This window comes from Culex quinquefasciatus, chromosome 1 (genome assembly GCF_015732765.1).
Source record: "Culex quinquefasciatus strain JHB chromosome 1, VPISU_Cqui_1.0_pri_paternal, whole genome shotgun sequence".
In the NCBI taxonomy this organism is placed as follows: Eukaryota; Metazoa; Arthropoda; class Insecta; order Diptera; family Culicidae; genus Culex; species Culex quinquefasciatus.
This window is the reverse complement of record NC_051861.1, coordinates 131,316,296-131,343,234: the sequence shown is the minus strand read 5'-3', so window position 1 is coordinate 131,343,234 and position 26,939 is coordinate 131,316,296. Positions and strand designations below refer to the sequence as shown.

Here is a 26,939-nt window from a genome sequence, read left to right as displayed (position 1 = left end):
ATCGAATATTGCGATTCTTCTAGTACTTTCAAACATAATATTTTTTTTTGTTTTCTGATGCTTTAGGAAAACAATGAAGAGAGTAGAGCAAAAACTTTAAAATAACATTTGAATTGGAAATAACTTTAATTGAATGGAACATTTCTGAGCATTTTTAGTTTTGTAAATATTTGAATATAAATAAAAATATGTTTTGACTTAGCTTTAAAACAATAAAAAAGGTAAATGAAGTTGAATTTTTATCTGTTTGTAAATTGCCAATATTTATCACCAATTTAAAAAGGGGGTCGACAAGTTCCAACATCAAACAAAGATATTTACGAAAAACTGCAGTTCTTTCTCAATGCACCGTGCACGTGCAGCTAAACGACGACAGAGATGCTGGGTTGGTAATTATGTTCGTCTCGTTCTCCCTCACGACGACGATGGGTTGAAAAATAGGCGTTAACCTTTTTTTCTCGCCCCTTCTTCGCCGATGGAGTGTTGGCGGTTGGCTGATCTTGCTCATCTCGCGAAAAAAAAGAGACGGAAGAGAGCATGGATTTATAGTGTGGTGGTGATGATGCTGATGGAGATGAAGATGAAGTGATTTTCCAATTATGAGAGTGGGGTTAATCGCCATCACTTGTTCACGCCAGTCTGGCGGTGGATTTCGGATTAGATGGTGATGGAGCAGGACATTGACGTGATCAGTGACTCGAGTGAGGCCAGTTTTGGCAGTGAGAGGGATGTTAGTGAAAGGATTAGCCATGTGGACGTTGACACGTGTCGGAATTCTTCGTTGGACGACCCAAGAAAGGACTTTGGCTGCAAGAGGAAGACTTTTTCAATTGATGATATTTTGGGACTAAAGAAGGAGAGTAGTAGAAGAAGTTCGGTTGATGATCAGTGGCGGTACAAGGATCAGGATAGTTCCCGAGTGCCGAGCAGTTGGCCAACGGCGGCATTTCTGTACCCTGCTGGGTGGATACATCACCATCAACACCATAACCATCATCAGACGGACTCGGTCAACGGCTTCCCAAGTTCAGATTTATGTGAGTGTCAGCAGCCAGCAACCTTATATTTGCTCAACGCACGTTTCCAGTTGTGTTTTCCTCATAAAAACGAGGTGCTAAAATGAATAAATGTAGCTTAATATATTTGACTTGCTGGTTCGCTCCTCTTCCTCGAGCCAAAGCAAATAGTAGTAAACAATCGTTGTGTCCAAACCCAGCTTAACGGAGTGCCTAACAATTTGTTGAACAAGATTAAATCACAATACACAGAAATACATCTACAAACATCTTCATTCCGTGGCTATTTTAAAAGGCATATTTCACGGCTGATGGGGCTCGTCAGTCGAGTGAGAGCAAACATCAACTCTGTTAATAATAATGAAATGATCCTCGACGAAACGCGGATTGGGCTGTGGACGGAGCTGGTTAGCACCTACCCGTCAAGTCCCCATTATTAAACGACGACGACGACGGGAATTTAGAGCCGTCTATTTGTTCATTACACTACCATGCCGAAAAGTGGCGAGCTGGGCGCAAATATGCGGACACTGGATCGTCACCGCGAGTTTAGAGAGGTCTTAATTATCGTTTTGGAGTCATCAGTTGAGTAAACTTAATAAATTGGTTTGAAACTGCCATTTCAAATTCATGAATTCACGCCACATTACGTTACGTCCAAATCGATCGGTAATGACTAATTAGTGCACGGTATTTGTTTTTGAAGACACTCAATAATTAGCTGTACCGATAGCTCAAATGAGGTTGCACGCGGTTGACACCTTCAACGTAATTATCGACCGACCATGTGATCGAAGTCTTTTGTTTTGAGTCTTTATCCCTCTACTGCACAATTAGGCATCTCTAAAGTTTCATAAAATTGCTGTTCATGACGATCCAGAGGCATGTGTCAAACCAACAATATTTTAAACCGTCAAATGTTTCTTGATGTGTATCTAATAAAGACCAAAAACTTTTTATTACATGTTTTTTCATTTTGGTTTTATTTGGTCAAAAAAAAAAATAATAAAAAAATAACTGGATTGCAATCAGGCCATTGCCAATATTTTTAAAAGTTTTTGTCATTCCCTATTTCTAAATTGACTTCAAAATCAGTTCATAAAATTTCAGATTTTTTTTGGAAATAGAATAGAATTACATATTTTATTTCAAATGTTTGTACTTTTTTGCTATTTTGCCATATAAACTTCAACGGTCATTAGCGAAACTTAAACCTTATCCGATTTGGTAAAAAATCGCCACAGATTCTTAATTTTACCTTAGAAATAGGCCCAAATAGGGGAAAGTGGGGCAAGTGTAACAAGCTAAGGAAATGCTCGTTATAACCCATCAAAAACGTTGAAAAATCTGTCAGATTTTTTAATAATCATCTTATTTCAGGTCTTGACTAAGACTTTGATAGAACAAGTTTTTTAAAAATCCTGTTTTTTAATGTAAAAAAATGATTTTAAAAATTTTGATTTTCCGTACGTTCTTCTCAACTAGTGGGGCAAGACGAACAACCCGTTGGGGCAAAAGGAACAATCTATGAAACAACATGTTAATTTGCTAAAGATTGAACTGTTATCACTTAGATACATCAGATTAGAATGTATTTATAACGTTTCTTTCATTTTTAGATTAAATAATAACATTTTACTACAAAATTGATCGTTTTTACGAAAAAAATATTACTTAGATGATAAATTGCAAATTTTCATAATATCACTATTTTGTATGGACATTTTTTTAACAATTGTGTATCAAGTACTTTTATGTATTTATTTCCCAATAAAATATCTTGTTGCAGCAATTCGTATTTTTCCATACTAAAAATCCATATAGTACACTTGCCCCACCTGAACAAGATTTTTTAAAAGCTTTCAACAAAAATAAACAAAAGTTGAATCATACTTTATAATTAGTGCAAGTCATTGGTAGGGGCACTACTGATCTAGGAAAAATAGCATTTTGATAAAATGAGCCTCAAAACGAACCCTAAGCCTTATTTTGTATTTTCAAACATTCAAACATTCAAACATTCAAACATATTTTAAACAAAGGTTTTGAAAATACTTCATTGAATCTTTTGCTCCGTGGCGTTTACGTTGTTTTGGCGGTTATGTGTTAGTAGAATCAGCTAATTGCATTGCTAGCAACAATTCTTCATACTGGAAATAATCAAAATTGTAAAAATTACGACTGTACGAACGATTGTTCCTCTTGCCCCATATGGTCGTCTTGCCCCACCTTCCCATATGCACCCTTAAATATACAGGCTCTTTTCGGATATTTCTGAAACATTTCAAAATGAACCGATGAAACATTTCAACACTAAATTGTCAATTTAGCAATGTGCCTCATGATTTTATGAATTATTAAAATATTCTTAAAAATTTAAAAATGAATTGAGCGAATTCTACAGTTTTTTTGAACAGGGTTTATAGGCTGTGGACAGTGGAATTGCCAAATTTTACATGAAATATTAATTTTAAATTTCAATTATAATTTATAATGTAATAATTTGATTGAATATTGCTTAGGCAATTTTTGAAACAATTTGCGAAAAAATAATTTTAATATTTTGAGCTATTTTGAAAAAATAAAGTTTTGCTTTTCGCACATTTAATTGTAATCAACACAAAAAAATATCTGTTCATATTTGAATTTTAGAAAAAAAAGTGAGCTTGATTCCTGCTCTAAACTTTTTGATTTTTTTCAGTTGGATTGGAAGTTGGAGTTGAAAAATAATCGTTGAATTTAAAGCAGCTTCCACGTTTTAACATGTTGATATTATAGAAGCTGTTGCAAATATTAAAAAAGATAAAGGTTTTTTCTTGTTTAAAAAAAGGTTTTATCTTCCTTATTTCTTATATTATTCCTTAGTTTTGTGCAATTTCAGAATTGAGGAATTTCAAAACTTTATACCATACATCGAAAAGACAAATCTTTTTTATTCCTATCATTAAAAGTGATCAGATCATAAATGAATTAAACATTCTAAAAATCTATGCTTCTTTTATATAAACTCTACAAACTTTGTAGATCAGTTTACATTGTTATATATATTCTTGTAAAATTATAAAAATGCATAAAACTTAAAAAAGATATTCCCTAAAAATTATATCGCGAAAATGATGGTAGAAAAGCATTCAACGCAATCAGTTTTTGACAGTTCGAGGCGAATGAAATATTTCAAGATAACGGTAAACAAAAATAAATTCAGCGATAAAACTCAAAATGCTGAACTTAAAATATTCGGTGTATTTTCATCGCATAAATTGAATGGCAAAAGTGAGGCTGACATTTGACGAAAAATCTATCCCCGAAAAACTTTTTACCGACATGCCATAAGAAAACGTACCGATGAAACATTTCAATAACAAAAATCCATCAAAATTGTAAGTTTAACAAGACGGCTCTGAACTGATTTTTTTTATGCGTTTCATCGGTACGTTTTCACTTGCAGTGTAAATAAAAATTTGAGTAGTGCAAATAATTTGTGCGATGAAATGTTTCAATCAAATCTACCAAAATTATCAGTATAACAATACGACTCGGAAGCAATTATTTTTGTAAAACTTTCATTGATACCGAAATGTTTCAAATGCACTTGTTCAATAAATTGTTTTATTTTATTTATGGCGTCTTGAATTAAAAAAATAAAAAAAAAACATGACTATGACAAAAAGAGAAAAAAATATTTCCATTTTTTTTATTAAATAAAAAGCAAATGCAAAATAGCAAATTATTAAAACAAAATCTTTCTCGCGTTTGTCACAAACTTTCAGATCAGAAAATAGGTGCAAAACGGCGAAAGCAGGGCAATGACCGAAAACCCCGGCAAGCATACAGTGCAAAACAGCTAGAAAGGTACTTTTTACAAGCTTTAATTAATTATTAAATTAAAAAAAAACATCAAATTTAACTCTCCCAAGGCTCGAAACCGAATTCAAGCAGGACAAGTACCTCTCCGTCAGCAAACGGCTCGAGCTGTCCAAGAGTCTCAGCCTGACCGAGGTGCAGATCAAAACGTGGTTCCAGAACCGGCGGACCAAGTGGAAAAAGCAGCTTACGTCCCGGCTCAAGATCGCCCACCGGCAGGGTCTGTACGGGGGAGCCCTTGCCGGTCAGCATCACCACTTTATCAACGCGGCCGCCGTTAGCTTTCCGTTTCTTCCGGCGGCGGCCGGTTTTCTGCCCACCACCGGTCCGGCGATCCTTAACTTTAGCGTGCCGGAACTGACTGACAAGAGTAAGGTTAAGGTTGATTTGAGTGAATAAAACAGAGTTTTAGATGATTTTTTTGTGTTATTATTTTGGTGTTTTATTTTATTTACTTCTAAAATCACTTTTGAGAGGTTAAGCAATACACATACAAATTATACAATTATTTACAACTTTTGGTTCTTTTTTAAAATAAAACTACAAAGGTATCAACAACGACGTTTGTTCATGATGACATTCACGCCAGGGCCTCACTTCCGGTGCTTGGTAGGAAGAAACATAAAAAGCCACTTACTGAGAAATAAAGAGAAAAAGAAGCACTATTGAGAAATTTTGATTAAAATAAAATCGAATCAAAACTTACTAAATAACAAAATCGAAAACATCACAATTGGAACAACGCAGTTCAGATCGATCAGGTAACCAAAAAGCAGGTTCCCCACCAGGGCGCCACCGCGGCCAAAGGTCAAGGATAGGGCCGCTGCCATAACCCTGCAAAGAAAATCATTTTGATGAAAACCCGATTTTCCAAAGTAACTAAAATATCACCTCAAATTGGTCGGAAACAGGTCCACCATGACGCAGTACACCGTGCTGATGGCCATCGACGTGAGCGCCTCGAAGATGCAGGACAGGATCAGATTTTGCAGCGAGTTGTGCACAAAGTAGAGCCCGGCGGAAACGGCACCCGCCAGCAGCAAGCTGATGACTGAAATTTTAAAGAAAGTATTCTTCAATCATCTATATAACTGTGATTTTCTAGTTTTGTTTTTCTGATAACACCACGCGAAACACAACAAAAAAATAATCATTTAACGAAATGAAATTTGTGCAAAACGACAGTTTAGGGTTTTAAAAGTTTGAAATTTTTCTGCATGGTGGTATCACTGAAAGCATGAGCCGTGTTGTTGAACTGATTTTGGTAGATCCATGGTAGATTTTCTTGACAAATTTCGTTAGCATCGAACTGTTAAAAATTTACCAAATCATCCATCACATTGGTTAGAAAAGTATTCACCGCGATAAATTTTGGACGTTTTGACGCCAACGAAATATTTCAAGAAAATCTACCACGAATCTACCAAAGTCAGTTCAACAATACGGCTATGGTTTCACTAAACAAATGTGGCAAATATGTTGACAAACCGTTGTTTTGTGCACGCCGATTTTTACTGTTAACTTAGGTTGGACTAGATCTTCTATGTCTATATGTACTTATTTTTTTCTTCTGCAACTTATTTATTCTTAACGTTTAGTTTTAAGTTATAAATTGATATAAAATTGTTTGGTAACATCGATTTCTAATTTCTGATTCTATTTTCGTAAGAAGCCCAACAGTAATCAGATGACGTTCAATTACGATTATCTCCGTCTATCCTAAAGATTTATAGTTGGTAATGGTTCCTTTTCCTCATGGCTCATTATGCTCGGCAGAAATGTGGGATTGTCTCGTGATTTGCAACGTAATCTTTGATAAATTCATCCCGCAAAATATTGTTTTACGCTTGGTAAACTATTTTGATATTGTCACTTACGTCATGATTCGAAAGCCGGGCCCTAAGTAGGATGTCATTTTTTTACGGATCGGATCGGATACGGACACTGATAAAAGCTGATTCGAATTACGGACACTCGTTTGTTTATGAATCGCGCAAATTTGGACTAAAATTATAGTGAATAACATTCTTTAGATCTCAAACACGCTGTCAACATCGAAATAATCGATTTTTTTTAACGATTTGCTAAGATTCAAGGAAATCAAGGAATCATAAATTTCTGCTTGGCTTTCCAGTTGCTTAGGACGCCTGTGAAATGTTTCAATGAAATGTTTCACATTTTTGGTAAACTCATAGTTGTATTGTTAATTTGAGTTGTATAGTTAATTTCATTTTGGTTAACCGCGGTAGATTTTCTTGAAACAATTTGAACTATCAAAAGTCCACCAAAGCATCTACCACATTGATTACACAAAAAACTGTGGTAGAAAAGTATCCACCGCGATCAATTTTTGACAGTTCGACGCCAACGAATTCTTTCAAGAAAATCACATCAACAATACAACTAAGATGAGAGCCGTATTCTTGAACTGTCCGGGCCGAAGCCATCCTGGAACTAGAAGCATGACGGTATTCGAAAATCTGTATGCTGAGAAGAAATTTTCTGAATGATTCCAGGGTGGCCACTCAAGTCGGGAAATCGGGAAAGTCGGGAAATTGGGAAAGTCGGGAAAAAGTCGGGAATTTATATTTTTTTGTCAAAAAGTCGGGAAAAGTCGGGAATTCTGAGCATACTTGTTTGAAAATTATTTTTTAACTCTTGAATAATTTTGTAATATTTTGTACAATTTTCAAATTGATTTCACTCATATCTACTTTAGTAACTTACATTAAATTTAAGGTTCTTTTCACTATTTCAATCTTAATGAATATTGGAGACTTTGACACAGATTTTCATAATATTTTTTATGAATCAAATGATCGCCATTAATTTTTCTTCATCAAACAAGAGGTAAAGTTAATGAAAAAACTAATATAAAAATAGAGCCTAATGGCCAGCTTAGAATTATGATTCTATTTCATTTTGTCACATAATTGAATATTTGAAAACAGATTCCAATTTGAGTTTGGCGATGGTTTTTTTGTGAATATTTTTAATTGTTTAACTAAATTCATTTAGTAATTAAAAATATGTTTTTATTTTTTTGATGATGTTTTAAAAAATAGGAACGCTATTTTTAAGTTCAGTTATCTTTAACTTTTTGTCATGTCCAGTTGAAACGAAGTATCAAAAACTATACGTTTGCCAATTTAAAAAATAACGTGGAAGTTATAAGTATTGTTGAACTTTCGATTATTTTTTCAAAGACCAATTGTTTGTGTTTCTAAATCTGAATCATAATAATGAAATTCTATTTTTGAAGTTTTTTTTTATATTTGTTGTTTAGTTTCTGTATTTACAAAAAATGCTTAGGGTACGTTATCCATTAGTGGACCCCTTTCCTATAGTGGACCCTCTGAAGGGTTTTTAATGGAAAATTCAATAAAATCACAATTTCAAGCGTGTTGTTGTCTACAAATCTTTTATTTGGCATCATTTAGAACAATGTTGACTGACATTGAATTGTCCTTTTCACCAAAATAAGTGTTTTGAGTTCGACATCTGAAATCAGCCAATCCAATCATTTTTTGACTGATTATTTAACTTCAGCAAGTCGAAGTAATGTAAGTTTAAGGATATTTACTAAAATAAAGCGAAGAAATGCAATTTTCTAGCAAAAATTATGGGGGTCCAATATAGGACAACGAAAATCCAAACTTTTCCAAAAGTGGACCCCTGTTAATTAAACCTTCAAAAATGATGAAAACTGCGTACTCAAGCAAAAGTTTCTCTAAAACATACAATAAATGCTTGTTGTTATCAACCTAAACGCATATTTTTTCAATTATGAGTACAAATATAGCTGTTTTCATGTTAAAAGTACCAATAATGCTGAAGCCGTAAGAATTTATAATTAATCAAAACTATAGTTAATTGTACTTAACTGAAGCACCATAATTGCAGTTTGAAATGATATTTTATAATAATAAATCAATAACACTACATTTTTTTTCAAATAAACATGCTTGGTTTTATCAGCAACTGTAAACAATTCTATTGTTTAGTATCGGTCAACCATTTATGTAATTAATATGGAAAAATTTGCATCAAGATTACTTTTTTTAAAATTATTTTTATGTTTACAGTGGTTTTTGAGACGTTTTCTCTGATCTTTTTCGGAAATAAATGTGTTTAAATGTCTGTTTGGTTTTTTGTTGTTTAAAGCCAAATTTGTTAACAAAAAATATTTGTTTGTGATGAAAAGTGAGCAAAATCCATCTTTTATTCATTATATCTATCATTAGACCTACACCATGCATCAAAACATCAAATATCGGTTAAAGGTATAAAAATAACAGTTTGCCTATAGTGGACCCGGGTCCACAATCGGATTATGGACCCGGGTCCACTATAGGAAAAGGGGGTCCACAACAGGCAAAAAAAAACATTTTTTTCAATTGGCTATTTTTCTGCTCAAAAACAAATAACTGATGAAACAAATAGTCAAAATTGTTCGAAAGACTTCAGTTTTCATTGTTTTGTATAAAGGGTTATGAAAAAGTGCTTTAAATATTGAAAATTTGTGAAAAATGTGCTTCGGCTCTACTAGGGGGTCCACTAATGGTTAAAATACCCTATATTTGTTTTTTTTTAAATTCATTGAGATTTTTTTTTGTGGTTAATATTGACTGTTCTTATAGAAAGTTTGAAATCATTCTTTAGATAAGAAATGCCTACTTTTGGAGCATTCTGGAAAAGTATGAAAAAAAGTCGGGAAAAAGTTGGGAATTTGAAAATTGAATTTGAGTAGTCACCCTGGATTTGGTGTCATGGGCAAAGTTCTAGGCTATAATGTGGGACTTCAAAAAAAAAAATGGGCCTAATGGACCACGAATCCAAATTTCCAAAACTAGCCCATAATTTTTGAATTGTCATTTTCCCATCATCACATAAAAAAAATATCAGGCCTTAACGGTACACATCAACCAGAGCTTTTGCACTCAGATTTTTGTTACAGACATTTTAGTAACTTCAAAAATACGGGAACTATCGATATGGTTTTTTATTCAATCCTAAAATTACTGACTTCAAAGTTATTTACAACAAAGTTTGAATATTTTTACAATCAGATTCTTGCAGGATTGGGTTCGTAAGTTTGACAAATTTGGAATAAGAAGACAACAACTTCCTTGATTGCTGTGCACCCTTAAATGAATGAGTTGGTAAAACTAGTTTCCAAAAACAAACATCATCTTTTTCTTTTTTTCGCGAGATTTTTTGCTCGGTGATTCCGTAAAATGTCTGCTACTTCTAAGTTTCCATAGCTAGTTGCCTTCTGTAGAGGCGTCAATTTCAAGTAAGTATCACGCAGTTCCGCATTGGCTCCCATAAGAAGCAATAATTTGACAGCATTTTTAGCTCCATACGTGGCAGCCTCGTAAAGCGGAGTTTGGCGGTTGTCCGTGGTGGTACAATTTATGTTTGCTCCACAGTCCACTAACAGTTTGATAATCTCTGTCTGATCATTTCGGGCGGCCCGATGTATTGGGGTGTATCCATTTGTGCTTGTATCAAGGTTTACGTCGGTACCTCTACCGATTAGTAGTTCAACTATGTGTACGTTACCTTTAATGCACGCTTGTGCCATTAGACATATTTCTGCAGCCTCTCTTTTTCTATTATCTTCCATAGCTTTGAGTAGAAACTCAATATCGCTGGTGAAAGTTGATGGGTGCATTGCAATGCCTAAATCTGCTGAACAATTATGGACTCTGTAGTTTAACAAGATATGGACAATCTCGGAGTTGTCCCTGTCCGCCGCTATTTGTAGGGGAGTTTTTCCTTCATTGACGTTGACCTTCAAATCCGGATTAGCTCCAAGTTCTAGTAGTAATTTGACGGCATTTTTGGCACCATTCGAAGCAGCTTCATGAAGAGGGGTTCTACCATCATCCGTGGTGGTACAGTTTAGGTCTGCTCCTCTGGATTTTAATAACTTGACGATTTCAGTCCAATCATTACGTGCAGCCCAGTGTATTGGCATGTAGCCTGTGTTTCTTGTTCCGAGATTTAGGTCCGCACCACTATCAAGTAATAGCTGAACCAACTTCAAATGGCCGTTTTCGCATGCTCGAAGCAGGGGTGTAATTCCATCAACTGTCCATCTGCCATTTATATGATTGTGAATATTTTTTTCTAGCAAAAGTTTTAAAATCTCAACAGAGCCACATGCTGATACGGCGTGTAAAGCTGTATAACCGGACTCAATGGGATCAATGTTGACACCATGATCCAGTAAAGTTTGCACTATTTTCAAATATCCCTCGCTGGCGGCTATGTGAAGAGGTGTTCCATTAATAGTATGGGCAATCTCTGGATCAGCGTCCAAGGAAAGCAGTGTTTTAACAGAATTGTGTGCACCATACTGTGCAGCTTCATACAAAGGTGTTCGATTGTTGTTTGAGGTAGTACAGTTTATGTTTGCTTGATTTGCCACTAATAGTTTAACAATTTCAACGCAGTCGGAACGTGCCGCCCAATGCAATGGCATATAAGCTATGTTGTCTGTTCCGAGATGTACATTGGCACCTCTCTTGATTAAAAGCCTAGCTGCATCTAAATTCCCCGAGGCACATGCCTGAAACAAAGGTGTAATTGCAACATCCTTCCATATTTCTTGACATTCACTATCAATGTCAATGCCTTTATCGAGGAATAGCTCCAGGATTTCCCAAGAGCCACCTAACACTGCGGCATGTAATAGGTTTAAGCTGGTTTTGGCTGGTACAAAGCTAGCTCCATGCTCCAAAAGAACTTGCACTATTTCCAAGGCGTTCTTTCTAGCTTCTACCGAGTCATGTTTTGCCATCGCTGCATAATGGAGTGGTGTGTGTTGCTTAATCGTACCGCTTAGGTTCGCGTCGGCGCCCAATTTCAAAAGAATTTTAACAGCATTGGTAGCCAGCCGACATGATGCTTCGCACAATGGTGTTCGACCATCTGTAGTAGTGCAGTTAACATTGGCACCTTTGTTCACCAATATTTTAATGATTCCAGGGCTGTCACTTCTTGCCGCTCCATGTATTGGCATATAATTAATATTCGATACACCAAGACTCACATCAGCACCAAAATCAAGTAACATATGTACTACGTTAAAGTGTCCTTCGGAACAAGCTTGGAACAACGGTGTTACATCAGCTGCGTCCCTCTTGCTGTTAACGTTTATTCCACTGTACAACAGTAATTTAACCACCTCTACAGAACCACTTTTAGCTGCGTCGTGTAACAGCGTAAATCCAGAGCATTTGGCACGAACCGTTGCACCTTCGGCCAAAAGAAGACGCACAATGTTGGCGTTATCATTTTCGGTTGCAACATCTAAGGCTGTTTTCCCCTCTTCTGTGGTAGCACTGTCAATATCTGATCCAGACTCCAATAGAAATGAAACAATTTGCTCGAAGTTGTTCTGTGCTGCCCAGTGTAATGCCGTCCATCCCTTTGTGGTGGAAATGTTAACGTTAGAACCGTTACTGACCAACAACTGTACCATCTCCAGATGACCCATTTCCGTTGCTGATTGCAAAGGTGTTCCCCCGTCATCTGCCACAATACTATCGATGTTTGCCCCTTCCTCAAGCAAAATCATAACAATTTCGCTTAGGTTTTTCCGAGCAGCTAAATGTAACGGAGTCAATCCCTCTTTCGAACTAATGTTGACGTTCGATCCCTTTTCCAGCAGTAACTTAACAAGTCTAGCGTACCCTAATGAGGCAGCAAAATGCAACGGAGTATATTTCAAAAATTTAGTTGCGCTATCTAATGAAGCTCCTTTTTCTAGAAGCAGACATGCTATGTCATAAAAGTTTTTTTCAACTGCCCAGTGAAGTGGAGTGCGACCAAAATCAGAATTCCCAACGTTTATGTCTGGATTATTTTCCAACAATATTCGTACAATTGCCAAGTGGCCATTCTGTGTCGCAAAGTGCAAAGGCGTCGAACCGTTTTTCCTTGTTCCAACATTGACGTCTGCACCCATTTCAATGAGATGCTGCACGATATCCAGGTGACCATTGCCCGCAGCAATATGCAGAGATGTTTCACCGTCCACTGTAGTAGCACTGTCGATCACTGCCCTTTTCGCCAACAGCATGGACACGATCTCGACGAAACCTTCCCGTGCTGCCAGATGCAGCGGAGTGATGCCAGTGTTTGTCATACTAATGTTAGCATCCGCTCCGTTGTTCAACAACAGTTCTACAACGCTGGTGTGGCCATTTTCAGTTGCCATATGCAGTGCTGTCTGCCCATTTTCCTTTGTAACAGCATTGATGTTTGCCTTCACAGTTACTAAATGGTCCACAACGCTAGTATGACCTCCGTTCGCAGCAAAGTGTAACGCTGTCCAACCATCTAACCAATCAAACGTGGCATTTACTCTGTCCGTTCTTGTATCATTTATCATACGGACAAGACAAAAAAGCCCATTTTCCGACGCTTTGAGAACCAGGATATCTCGAAGGTGGTTAGATTTTCCAGAGAGAAATTCTTTTATTTGACTAAAACATTCACTGCATGATGCTACGGAACTTTCGATAATACCTAGCAAACATGGAAAAGATTTTTGGTTGAACTTTTTCCAGGAGTTAAGGGAAAAACATAAAAGTTTTTCGAGCAATAAACTAGCCTTCAACTCAACGTCTAAACAGTCTTTAATTTTTTTCTGCGCTATTAAGTGCAAAAAGTTGGTAATTTGGGAACGTTCATCTCGCATTAGGTGAATAATAAAAATGTGATCAATAAACGCTTCAAATGATTCATTTTGCAGGGAACTGTATTTCTCCCATAAAAACAATGCTGCAAAAAATTCTGCATAAGTTTGGTGTATAAAAATGGGCTTTCCATTGACTACTCCTGTAATAATCCCAGTTTTTTCAGTTGAATTTTGTACATCTTTAAGAAACTGCTGTACAGCTTTTATCTCAGCATCACTTAAAACCTTTACCACGTCGGTTTGTTCAAACAAGGCATACAATGCAGCTTTCTTGTGCTTGGTTTGAACTAGTTCGAAGCTTTGCTTAATTTGGTCGATCATGCCCGGCATATTGGTCTTAATTTTAAATTTTTCTTCCATAAGAACTGAATTGAATTTTAATTCAATAAATTTCTCGTACAGGCTGACCAAGTCCAGCTTCTCAAATTTAAACTGTCTTTTATTTGATAAACAATATTTCTTGAACTTGTTCCGAAATACCATTGCAATCATTTTAATTTGCAGTGGCACACTCAGCAGTTCCAACTCATCACTGGGAAAAGACTGGAACAGATACTGTTTTAAAAAATGATCCAACTTTTCTCGTTGACCAGTTTCAATTTTCAACTGTGTTCTCCACAAATTCCACAAAAGCAGTTTTGATTCTTTTATGGTAAAAGGTTTCAACGAGTATGCAACCAGGCCCAGGTTTGATTCTAGCTCTTTTTGAGCACCACCGGTACGAGTAGTTATCCAAATTGTGACGGCTACTCTTTCTTTGCAGAGCTCCAGTAGCTTCAGCACAACTTCGCTGTAGGTGGGACTGATTTCATCGAATCCGTCCAAAAGCAAATATATTTTCCTAGACTGTTCACATTCGTAGAGCCATCGAAAGAGCCTGTTCTCGAATGAATTTTGCTGGCATGGTTTAAAAGTCGTTGCTTTTACAATAAAATTAATTGCATCATTTGTTTTCAAAACTTTGTTGGCTTCCTTCCACTTTGAAAATTTATCAACATGATTTAGCAGGTTAATTCTCACAATCCATGTTGATGGGTTGGATTTTTTCAGTTCCCCAGCAAAACGAGTCAGCAATGTTGATTTTCCCATTCCTGGCTCGGCAGCTATTACAACCAGTTTATCCTGAATTTCGCTAATTGACTTGCTAAGTTGAAGTTTGCCCAGCAGTACTCTATCAATGTAGCATTTGACAGAGTCTTGATGATCTTTAGTGAAACATGACTTTGATATGACAATCTTTTCACCAGCAATTAGCCTCTGTAAGGTTAAGGCATCTATCAATGTTTTAGGTACATTATCCATGAGCATACCAAGAGGGATATTAGAACCTTGAAATTTTACCATGGTTTTTAAAAGTCTTTCCTGACACGGGATCGTAAGATCGAGTAAACTATCAACCTCATCTGATAGTGGTTTCCAGGCTTCATTATATTGTTGGTCGGTAATAATGATACATTTTCTAAATTTTTGTCGAACTTGCTCCATGACTGCACTATCAAACTTCGGTAGATAAATGATTTTCAAACTATGTTGACTTGCTTCTGATAAAATCGGAAAAATGTGCGTAATTTCGTCATAATCCATAATAATGAATTTAAAGTCGAGTTCATGCAACTTAAAATATTGAATAATCTTTATGCAGCTTAGCTCGGGTGTGCTGCTAGAAATGTTAACAAACAATCGCTTATCTTCTTTAACTTCCGAACATAAATTAAACCACTTTGAATTATTCAATATTTCATTTCTAAAGCTGATAAAGCCACTCTTGATTCTATCTAAACTAATCGCCTGCTTTTGTTCAAGTCGCACTTCGTTTGCTGCCGTTTTGAAAATGTTGCATGTTTTACAAAGAAATTGAACTTCACCAACTTTTTTCCACCAGTTTTCAACGGCCTTGTGTGATTGAAAGTAAATTGACTCTTCATTTTTGTATTGTTTCTCTTTGATTTCGCGCCTAATAATTTCATCAAGCTCAATTTCCGTCGTCTGTTCAGAGTAAAATCTCAATTTTGAGAAGAAATCCTCCACAATTTCAATGTGTTGCTTTTTTGACGGTAAAAGCGACTCTGGAAGTATTTCTGCAATCTCTTTACATAGTTTATTAAACATTTTATCATGATCCTGCGTCCTTTGCGGTTTGTAAAATTGTCTCAGAATATCTAACCATTTTAAATTGCGTTTGGTTGTAAATTGTTCTAGACTAAGAAGCTGCTCTATCGCTGCTTTCAAATTAGATTTATCGTACTCTTTCAACACAATTTGCTCTGCAAAAATCTTTGCGACTGTTTTCTTGTGCCATGCGTTTGATATACTAACAAAATACTCTGTCAATCCCGAGGGACACCAAATCTTTTGAGCTTTTCCCGAATGTATTGTATCGAATAAGTTACACTTGGTTAAATTTTCATATTGTATTCCATCAGAATAATCCATCTTGGCTGGAGTAAACATGATAAGCTCCAACTCCGCCTGCGCGTACTCTCCACTAAAAATTGTATGATCACTTGTCGAACCGAACATGTATCGTATTTGCAGAAAGCTCTCAATGTATTTTTGCGACAGAAATTCACACTTGTCAGCTTCAACTTTCACACAACTTTCCGCCTTTCGATGCTTGGCTTGAAGGCAGTACACCCGGACTTTTCCGCCCGCACAGCATCTCAGGACGATGTCATCGAACGCGCCAGCATCGTCAGGATTAGTGCCCAGGTAGAAGGAATCGATCCGGTCATCGTGCAGCAATCGGAACAGAACCAAAGTCAGTAACTTGGTTTCATAGTACTGACCAACATTCGCCGTTCCAGTGCGTTTGCAGTAGGTTCTTGGTGTTGTTTCCTGGGATTGCGGGTTCTTAATGGCATCGGACGGCTCCAACTTGACCAATTTAATGCGCTTGGGACACTGGTCCGTCTCCATCTCAGTTGGATTTTCGTCACCGAGCGTGAATTTTCTTAGCAATTTAAAAATTTCAACCGTTGTTACTTTTCATCCGGGGTTCTGATTGCATAAGTATGACTTTTATAAGAAAATTGAAAAAACTTCGAAATTGCTTCAACTTGATCAAGCAGTAAACTACAAATTCGATGTGCTTCGTTCAAAATTTCACGGATAACTGCGTATTCGCAGAAAAAACCTGCAAGACTTCAACTGCCGTTCTACGCATAATTGTCCCATGTTTGAAATCCTGTAACTGTAAGAAAAGTGCGATTGAAATGTTACCATCGTTTGCTGTATTTCCTCGCATAATTGTCCCAGCTGTATTAATTCGTTCCTTTTCGCTCTGCTTAGTAATTTATCAATATTATTTAGAATTAGAATCTTGATAAACACAATTATCAGCACCATATTAATAATAATTCTTTGAAAAAATTAAATTAAATTTTTGTGACCGAAAGCCAAAATCGACCAAAAATGACATGGGACAATTATGCCGTGGAACGGCAGTCAAACCCGTCCTCAATATGTTAGTTGCTAAGCTAATAATCCTTAGCGTAAATGTGTTGAGATCAAACCATATATCTTAAGCAAACAGTTTTTTTCAGCAAATTTTGTTGAAATTACGTTAAGTGCCAACCCTTATCTGAAGCATGCCAATTTTTTGCGAAATTGTTTACATTGTTAACCCTTAGCGCATCAATCAATTATTAGTTGTTAGGTAGCCCAAACAGAAGAAAAACTTTAAACAAAAAGAGGATGTTGCCCAAAAGTTCTTCAACATGATTAAGTAATTATAATATATATAATTGATACAAAACATTCAAAAAAAGATTTTTCCACAAATTGAGTTTTGAGGGTTAATTTATGTTTGTATGTGATGATAAGTTGCCGAATTGGGTTTGCATAAGTACACAAGATAATGTATTATTTTTGAATTCAGAATTTTTTTCAAATACCGCAAAACGGGGTGACTTTCATAGCCGGGGTGACTTTGATAGGTTTGCGATTTTTCCGCAAAATGAAGAGTATAATTAAAATACGTAAGGAATGGTTTAGAAACATACTGTGGTAGAAAAGTGTTCAAAGTACCTCAAGAAGAACTTTTCATAAAATTTTGACAAGTTTAAAAAGTTAGTTAACTATAGTTAAGAAAATGTTGATGAAAGTCATTACTTTAAACTTCTCAAAGTGTCATGATTTTCTCAATGAACATGATTTAGAATCGTAAAACGGAATGCATTTTCGGATTCCTTGGACAATTTTCCACTAGGAGAAGGTTAAATAAGTTTGTAAATAATAAATAATATGTGGTTTTGAAACACAAATAAAAAAAAAACTCAAAATTTATAGGCAATTTCAGTTGAACAAATTTTATGTAAAATGTGAAAACTTGTGATTCGTGCTTCAAATTCAGTATAAAATGCAACATAAATCGATAATTTTACAAACAAAACTATTTTTAACAAATTTCAGCCAAAATTCCGACTTTTTAACAATTTTATCTAAAATCTATATGTATTTTGGATTGGTGCGCTGGAAGTGGGGACGCGATGTCGTGATTATTCAGGTTAATTTTTTTTGTGTGCTTTTGTGTCGCTGTTCGTGTGGGGTGAGTGCATAATTTGTAAAGGTGGTGTAAAAAATATTCGGAGTATAAAGTGATTTTTTTGTGTGTGCCTTTGGTCGTGAATTGTGTGTGTCTTAATTTATTGTTTTGTGATTTTCAAAGCCCTTCCTATATCATCGTTGATCGGAAGGCACGGCGTCGGGTGGATTGTGTTTAAATTTTTTTATTTTTTATGGTGAAAAAGCCATTTCTATATAATGATCGAAAGACGCACTGACAATTTGGATCGTCGAGTTAATAGTGGAGCAAAACAACTGTGTGTGAGTGATTTTGTGGGCTAACCAGAAAGACCTTCCCATAGCGCCGTAGCTCGGGAGGCATCGAAAAGCCAATACCATATCCTACTAACCCAAAAAAATATTAATCACGTGATGCTTGAAGGAGATGCTGTGGATTCAACGGCCTCAAGCGGTATCAACAAGTATATAGCGAAAAACTGTGTGCTTGATGAGTCTGCAACTTCAACTATCGGACTAATATTCCTCCCTTTCGTTGAACTGCAGGCTTCTTGGGAGGGCGCCGGTATTGACTAATAAAGTAGGGATCTTCAGAGGTTAAACAGTGAACGGATGGTTGGCTCCCACTGATCATATTTGATTCATTGTTTAACTTCAGCTGATCCGTCAATAGCAGCTCATTGGCAGTCAACCATGCTCATGCTCATGCTCATTTTATCCAAATTTTATATGTATTTTGCTAAAAAGCTTATACACTTAGTTCACTGAATAGAAACATTGATTTTTTTTTCTTAAAAACTATATTAGCTACTTTAGTGATAGTACATTTAGCGTACAAATAAAGTTTAAACATCTTAAATAGTAAATTTTAAAGAATCAATGAATTTTTAACGTAACTATTTTTCTAGACATTATTGAAAAAACTTCTTTTTTTTTCAATAATGTCTAGATGGCAGGAAAATATTTTAAATACAAATTGAAATCCTATCAAAGTCACCCCGGTTTACGGTATTTGTTAACATGATAAATTTATGAGTCCGCTTTAGTTTATATAGAAAATTCCTGAAGAGTGTTATTTTTATTCGAAACATTTAGGAATTCTATATATATATTTTTAATATTTAGCGTGTGCAATTTATATTTTACACCAAATCTGCTGATATAAATTCTTATACACATATGACAGTATAATCAAACCTTCGAAATATCTAGGCTGTATCTTATTAGAAGCCTTCTTTGATTACTCATACTTTCTTCTAACATCTTTGTATAACAAAGACTCCCCTTGTTGCGTACTCACCAAGTATGAATTTGGCCCCAAGTCGGTGCACGCACAGCGGCAGCCAAAAGCTGGTCGGAATACAGGCCAGCCCGATAAACACGGTGTGCAAATACACGCTCGTATCAATTTTCCCGCTGCAAAACTCGTCCACCATCGTCCCGTTGACGTCACTGCCCAGCACGATCGACGAAACGTCACAAACGGACGCCGACGTGTCCGGGAATCGCGTCTCGTACTGTTCGAACCGATCGAACAGCTCCGGAAACCAGATCATCAACGTGTAGTAGCTGCTCGTGATGCCAAACTGGATCACACAGGTCAGGATGGTTCGCTTGAGGTGGGGTGGGTGACAGAGGGCCTTGGTCTGGTCCCAGATTTCGTTCAGGAGGATCATCAGGTGGTTCGGTTTGCCCAGGCTGAGCGTTCGCTTGGAGCGATTGTGCGTTTCCATTATGTTGTTGACCTTGTCGTTGCCCTTGAGGCCGTGAATCTGCGTCGGGAGGGAGTTCGTTAGGAGTTTCTAAGATTTGAAACTCAACTTGAGTAACTTACCGGATATTCAGTGCGATCGCGTCTTGAGTTCTTCACGTAGATATCCTTGATGATTTCGAGGGCCAGCTCGGTTTCGCCGCACTCCACCAGGAACTTTGGACTCTCCGGGAACATGAACAGACTCAGCCCGAGGACCAGACTGGGCAGGGCGCAAACCGCCACAAACAGCTGCCAGCTGCTGAAGACCCACGTGATCCCAAGCGAGCCAACGACCCACTCAAACTGGAGGTGAAAGGTCAACGGGATGATGAGCCACGCGATGATCGGCAGCAGGATGATGCCAACGGTCCAGAACATCTCCATCCAGCAGAGGACCTTCTCGCGGTACTTGGTCGGCTGGAATTCACCCAGGTAGGGGAAGCAAATGCCCATGGCACCGGTGATTCTGTAAGAAAAAGTAATCGAGATTAGATAATCATCTTTTGATAAACGTAGAAGTCAACTCACGCGAATCCGTTGATGAACCGCAGCAGCATGAACAGGCCAAAGATGGTCGTCACCGACGACAGCAGGCCGGACAGGCCGTCCAGCAGCAGGGCCGCGATCAGCACGATCTTGCGGCCCTTGGTGTCGGCGAGGCAGCCCCAAAAGTACGAACCGATCACCATGCCTGTCCGAGGGAGAGAGGGTGAATAGGAAATATTTGTATAAATCTCTAACAATCGACTGTAAGAATTTTGGAATCAATTTTGGATTTTTATTGGTCAAATGGGACAATTTAAATTAGGAAACCAAATTGAGAAAAGGAGGCAAACTTTTTTTTTATTAATTTTTATTTTGAATAGTAGCATAACTGTTTTCACGATTTTTTGATACGTTTTTGTTAAATTATGTTTTGAAATACCTGGAATCTTGAAAAAAAAAATATGATGTAATCAAATAATTTGAAATAATATTGCTCGTAAAAAGAGTTAAATTCTGATCAAGGGATCGTGCAAAAACCACGATCGAAATTTTAAATTTTCAGCCCCTTTTTCTCCAAACAAAAAAAAAAACAACTTTTTTATGGAGCGTGTTTTTTGCAAAAGGAAATATCCGAAAAAATCCATCAATCAACATTTTAACAGTTAATTTGAACACAGCTCATTTACACGCGTTTGACGGTTTGATAATTGCTTAAAATTGTATGAACTTATATTTGTGCAATAGTAAATATTACATTACAAAAATAATGTGCAAAATTAGATGCTTTATCCATGTTTTATATTTTTGTAAACATATTTTCTAGAAAATGACTCGAGTTACAATCATCAGTTTGAAAATAATTTAGAATTTAACGATACAATATTTTCATAAAAACTATTTAACAGCTGTCCATACAACAATGGTATGTGGAAATTCAAAAATCTGTATCTTTTGAAGTAAGTAGCCCTTTCATAAGGATATTCTCGATTAAAAAAAATAAAAAAATATACATAAAAAAAAATTGAAAACAGCAGAAAATTTCACAAAATTTTAATTTTTACCACCCAAGGTGATCAAAAAAGGAGGGCTGATTGGGTACTAAAACCCTATGTATTTTTATATGTACAACGGTAAAAAACACGATTAAAATCAATTTCTGATCACTTTTTTTCATTTTACGCAAAAAAAAATATTGACAAGACAACATTTTTTCGATGGATCAACTATGGTCCCCTTGGAACGAGCTGTTAAGTCGGACCTTTTCTGTTAAGAAGGACCGCGAGGTTAATTTTTCAAAATTGATTTAAAAATCCATTTTAAACTCTTTGTGGTCGTACAAAGGGTCATTGTACTCAGAAAAATAAGCTTTATTGCTGTTAACAATAATATCAACAATCTATGCTTCAACAATGTTTCAAAAAAGCAAATGGTATAAATTTTCTCAGCTTTCCGATTTTTTTTTCAAAGTAGGGCAAACATGGTCACTTGAAAAAATAAAAATAAACTGCGACTTTTTTCAAAAAAAGTTGTCCGAAATGGCTTTAACTTTAAAACGATACAAAGCAAAGCAATCCACTTTAACGACCCCCGGGTCTTTTGTGGTCTCTGTTGCAAGTTTCTGCTCTGGGATTGAACCCAGGCCTTACTGGGGTGAGAGGCTATCACGCTAACCACTAAACCATCGGACCCGGCCGATGCACTTTATTTAAATTTTACTTAAGTATTTGTGATTGGATCTCTTTGTTTTTTTCTCTTTCTTCGAAAAATCACATATTTAAAAAAAAATCTAGGCAAAGATTTTTTAACCACTTCAAATAATTTTGAACAATATTTTATGTCCAAATTCGCTTAAACAATAAAAATGGCGGTTTTCTTTCAAAGAAAAAAAATTTTATTTATGTAAACAAACAGGCAAAAAAAACATGCATTATTTTTTGCCGGTGCCGTTCTACCAAACTGATCATACAAAATGGCAGCCCAAAAAGTTTCAGTCAGAATCCAATAAAATAAAAAATTGCATGGCTGAAATCTCAGAGAATTGCTCGATAAAAAAGCAACGTTGGAGATTTAGATTACTTTTTAATAGCTTACAGTTGACTCAGAATTAAGAAATTTTATTTAGAAAAAAAATATGGCTCCTCATTTTTTGACAAAAAATAACAGGGGAGTGCTAAATATTGTGCCTTTTCTTGCTTAAACCGAAACAAAAGGTCATCAATAAGTATTTTTGAAAATTCCTTTAATTACAGTCCAGATTCGGTTATCCGAAGGCCTTGGCAAAATTTCACTTCGGATAATCGAAACTTCGAATAATCGAAACTTCGAATAATCGAACCACAAATAAATGTTTTTTTCGTTGTCATATTTTTGATTGTTGTGCTTTAGTATGACATCTAAATTACTCTAAGGTGGTTTAGAATTTTTAAATTAAAAATGGCGGCCAAAATGACGGTGAGAAATATTGAATAAAAAAAAAGGCATTTTTTCAAATTTTAATACGCAACCAACTATTCAAATTTTTAATAAAATGAGGTCACAGAACTCGAATTTGATATCAAAAACAAGAAAATTAAAAAAAAAAACGATTTTTTCCCTGATAATCGATAATCGGATAATCGAACTTCGGATAACCGAAACTTCGGATAATCGAGTATATTCATTTTTCGAGTATTTTCTCATTTTTCTTAAAAATAAAATGAATTTGAATTCTAAAAATTTCATGCATTTTTCATTATGATTTTTTGTTAAATTAAAAATGGCTCTGTTTACACGGAAAGAAATGTCTGAGGTAGATCCGTAAAATAATGATGACGAGTTTTAAAAAACGTTTTTTTACATGATCGATGACATTTTTTCAAAATCGTTAACATTTTTGTGATTTCGAAGCTAATGTTTTTAAAATTGAATTTGTTTTACAACTTTGAAGAAAAATGTAACGATTACGAAGACAGCCTTGTTTTCAAATTCGTTAACATTGATTTTAATTGATTTGCTCACAATATTTCTATCCTTGTACGAATCGCACTTAGGTCCTAATACAAACTTAAAATATTAAAATTTGTATTTTATACATATTAGGCCGTTGCAAATATTTTTCAAAGTTTATGTCGCCCCCCCCCTTTAAAATTGGTCTGAAAAATCAGGGGGCAAAAAAATAATTTCAAAAAAAAAAAATCTAAATTTCCATGAAAATAGAAGTCTAATCAACTGAAAACAACCTAAAATGCATTTTTCTGCATTGATAATCATATTTAGCTTATTTGGGCTTGTTTAAAAATGTTTTGATTTTTTATGGAATTCCAATGTACAGCACCGCAAAAATTTTATTTTTCGCAAAAAATAAAATTTTCGTCAATACATAAATATTTTGGAAACTAATGATGGCATAACAACTGGATAGGTGTATAATGCATTTTAAAACACGTTTTTCATTAAAATGTTGAAACCATGGCTCGTAATTTCAATTTTATATTTTTTTTTATTTTTTTTTGCTCCCTCCCCCCTTCCCCCCCTCGACTTTGGCCAGGGTCGAGGGACATAAACTTCAAAAAATATTTGAAAAAAAACTTGTCAAAATTTCAAAATAAATTCATTGGCCAGTTTCCCAAAAAAGTTTCAATCATAATATGGGATAGTAGGGTGGAATCGAAAATTGATTTTTTCAGCAACACATTTTTTGAGTCCCTTTTAGGGTCCCAAACAACCTCCCAAAATTTAGGAGCGATTGGGTAAGCCCACGATTGGCGCAAAGCGAATGAAATTTGTATGGAAATTACTATGGGAAAACTTGCATTTTCACATTTTTAAATTCACAAAATTCATATTTTATTATTTTATGAAGCTAACACCGTAAAAGTATAGCCCTGGATGTCCTTAACAACTTTCTCGAAGCTAAATTGTTCCTAACACAAGTTACAGAGCGTTAAAGAGAGACATTTCGTACTACTCGGTAAAAATCATACTTTTTGCCAACACTGCCAAGTCAAGCGGAAACTTTTTAATACTTTAATATATTTGAGGAATTGGGGTCCAATTTAACTAAATAATGTCTTCTGAACATTTCTCCATAACGATTTTACGTTAGGTTCATCAAAATATAAGAACAATCATGTTTGTTTTGTATTTCATGGTTCCTTTGGCAATGTTGGCAGAAATTATGAGTTTCACTGATTATGTTAATACACTACTTTTGAAAACTCTGTATCTTTTTTGCGACGCACTTCAGCACCATACTGTCTTTGGGAGAGTTGTTCGGGACAGTCTTGGGCTATACTTCTGCGGTGTTAGTTTTTTAAAAGAATAAAACATGAATTTTGTAAATTCAAAAATGTGAAAATGCAGGTTTTCCCATATTAGTTTCCATACAAATTTCATTCGCTTTGCGCCATTTGTGGGCTTAACCAATCGCTACCAAATTTTGGGGGGTTGTTTGGGACCCCAATAATGGTTTGCTGATTGGATTTTTATCATTTTCAATATTCCCATATAACTAGATTCCACCCTAATGGGATAGTTTTCCTTAAAATTCAAAATAATGTTGAAGGAATCTGTAATCTGTTTATCAAAGTTGTTCCTTTCTTACAAAGGAAAGGAAACGATCTTCCTTAAATGTGCTTCCGATCACAAAATCGAGTCCGAAAACAAGAATTCCAACCAAACCTCTTCCCTCACTCACCAAGCATGGGCGCGGCCGTCAGCCAGCCCTTGTCCTCGGACGTCATCCGGAAGTCACACGTCGCCGACGGTAGGACGAACGAGATGATGGTGATTCCGACGGCCGTATTGGCGTAGATCAGCCCGCAGATGCCGAGCAGCCAGTAGTGGAACCGGCCGAAGCCGGCCAGGATGAGCGCATTCTCGTAGTCGGCGTTGCCACCCTGGATAAAGTCCAATCCTGTGGGAATGTTTTTTTTTTGTGGGAACTTTAGTGTGAGAAGGTTGGGATTTTCGTAGACATTTTGGATTTACCCATCACTGTTGGCGGTTGGTGCGATGTTTCGTTCCGTTCTCGGTGATTTCCCGCGCAAACTGGTTCAGATCGACTGGTATCTTCTGAAAGCTTCTAGCAAGCTCGTTCTAAGTGACAACAGTGTGTTTACTAGCTTGTGGAAATCGACTGCTTACTATAGTGTATTCTGATGTACTGATAAAGAAATGCAGCAATTAACTAAAGCTATGCAGCTATTGCTTGTGGAGGAACAACTATTGTTGTTTGAATGGCATTCCTCTCATATCTTAAGTCAGGCCTTGCTAGTTTCTGTTTGTTCGAATTTGAACCAAGCCATTTTCGTCACACTTGACGTACGGTAAGAATAAATAAGCTGAGCAATTTTGTTGCACTTTAATCCGGGAGGAATGTCCTCTATCGACGGTTGAATCACGTGATTTGGCAGGCCTATTTGTGAATGGTTTGTTCAAACTGACAAAAACAATTCCTAATTGAGATATTAGCTTCCAACAAACAACAAATTAGCGCTCTGACGTGGGCTTACATTCCAAAGACTTACCAAAAAAAACAAGTTGAGTTATTTATTTTTTCTTGAACATTTTCGCACAGTACACAAAATTCGAGCAAACAATTTTCCCAATCCGTGCTGGTTGGTTATATAAGGGATACATGTAAGTCAGGGCTCAGCTAGTTATGTGACCGTTCAAAAGTTCACTTGCTCAAACGCTTTTCCTCCCTCAGGCAAAGGAAAAAAACCCAACAAAAACTTATCAATTCTCACGACACTTTACTCGCACAAGGTCCATCCTAACTCTAGAATCGATTTCGAGCTCAATTTACGCACTTTCGATGCAAAATCATGCTGAAAATTCGGAAAGCTTGTCGAACCCCACACAAACTGCGCACTTGACTTTCGAAAAAATAAAATCCCTGAGGACACACAGTATTGCTAAACAACCCCGAATTAGATCCTCGAGAGAGCGCGCGCGACAAAAGTGCATCCACTTTCACCGAGTGCACTTTCTAAACTGTAAAAATGGCCCTTCCTGCAGGCAGCTAGTAGAATGCTGTTAAAATTAGAACTTTGTAAGTGTGAATTTTCACTGTCGAGGTTAAGCGGTGCGATTGTTTTCGTGACAGGTTGAGGAAAATCTGTCGGAAAATCCCCCCAAAAACATCACAAAAATCAAGCATTTTCATAATCCCTTTCCAGCCACGTGGCTGATTCGAATGCGCCTACTGTGATGACCTCGCGCATAGGTTTGGGGGAGGCGTCGCGACGCCCGCTGCAAAGCAAAAACAAAGCGTCACCACTTTTGTTTTTGTGTTGTGCTGCCCGGTGGGGCAGTGGGTGGCGACGTCATCATAGTGGGCCATGCCATCATCAGCTCGGGACACACCTCCAATTGGCACTGTGGGAAAAAGCTAGGTTTGTTTACGCAACTCAATTATGTTTTTTTTTGTTGGATAAAAATTTATTCATTCGTTAGGAAAATCAAGGAGATTTTTCGAAAAATTGGAAATTAGGGAATTTTAACGAATATTGAATGGTAATGGCATAAAATTTGAGTCTTGATTCCAACATTTTCAAAAAAGTGCACCAGTCCAGTATGCAAGCATTGACGAAAATTGCATTGG

At 36.3% G+C, this 26,939-nt stretch overlaps 2 protein-coding genes across 3 annotated transcripts; one reads left to right on the top strand and one right to left on the bottom strand.

Annotated features, from left to right (window-relative positions):
- Positions 1-630: 630 nt before the first annotated feature.
- LOC6044334 (homeobox protein koza) lies at positions 631-5,319 on the top strand. The gene is made up of 3 exons (XM_001861829.2): positions 631-1,037; positions 4,787-4,868; positions 4,934-5,319. The coding sequence occupies exons 1-3, from the start codon at positions 662-664 to the stop codon at positions 5,277-5,279; spliced, it is 804 nt and encodes a 267-aa protein (XP_001861864.2). The 5' UTR covers positions 631-661; the 3' UTR covers positions 5,280-5,319.
- Positions 5,320-5,412: 93 nt separating this feature from the next.
- Positions 5,413-26,339, bottom strand: LOC6044335 (synaptic vesicle glycoprotein 2C). 2 transcript variants are annotated; one of them, XM_038248385.1, is made up of 9 exons: positions 25,846-26,339; positions 25,322-25,496; positions 25,029-25,247; positions 20,396-20,558; positions 19,949-20,333; positions 19,415-19,886; positions 5,772-5,931; positions 5,587-5,714; positions 5,413-5,516 (listed from the first exon to the last, which is right to left on the bottom strand). In XM_038248385.1, exons 2-9 carry the CDS (start codon positions 25,323-25,325, stop codon positions 5,461-5,463), a joined length of 1,587 nt encoding a protein of 528 aa, XP_038104313.1. In that variant the 5' UTR covers positions 25,326-25,496; positions 25,846-26,339; the 3' UTR covers positions 5,413-5,460. The 2 variants fall into 2 exon arrangements, with proteins under 2 accessions (XP_038104313.1, XP_038104312.1); XM_038248384.1 differs by having other exon boundaries at positions 25,861-26,339.
- Positions 26,340-26,939: the final 600 nt, after the last annotated feature.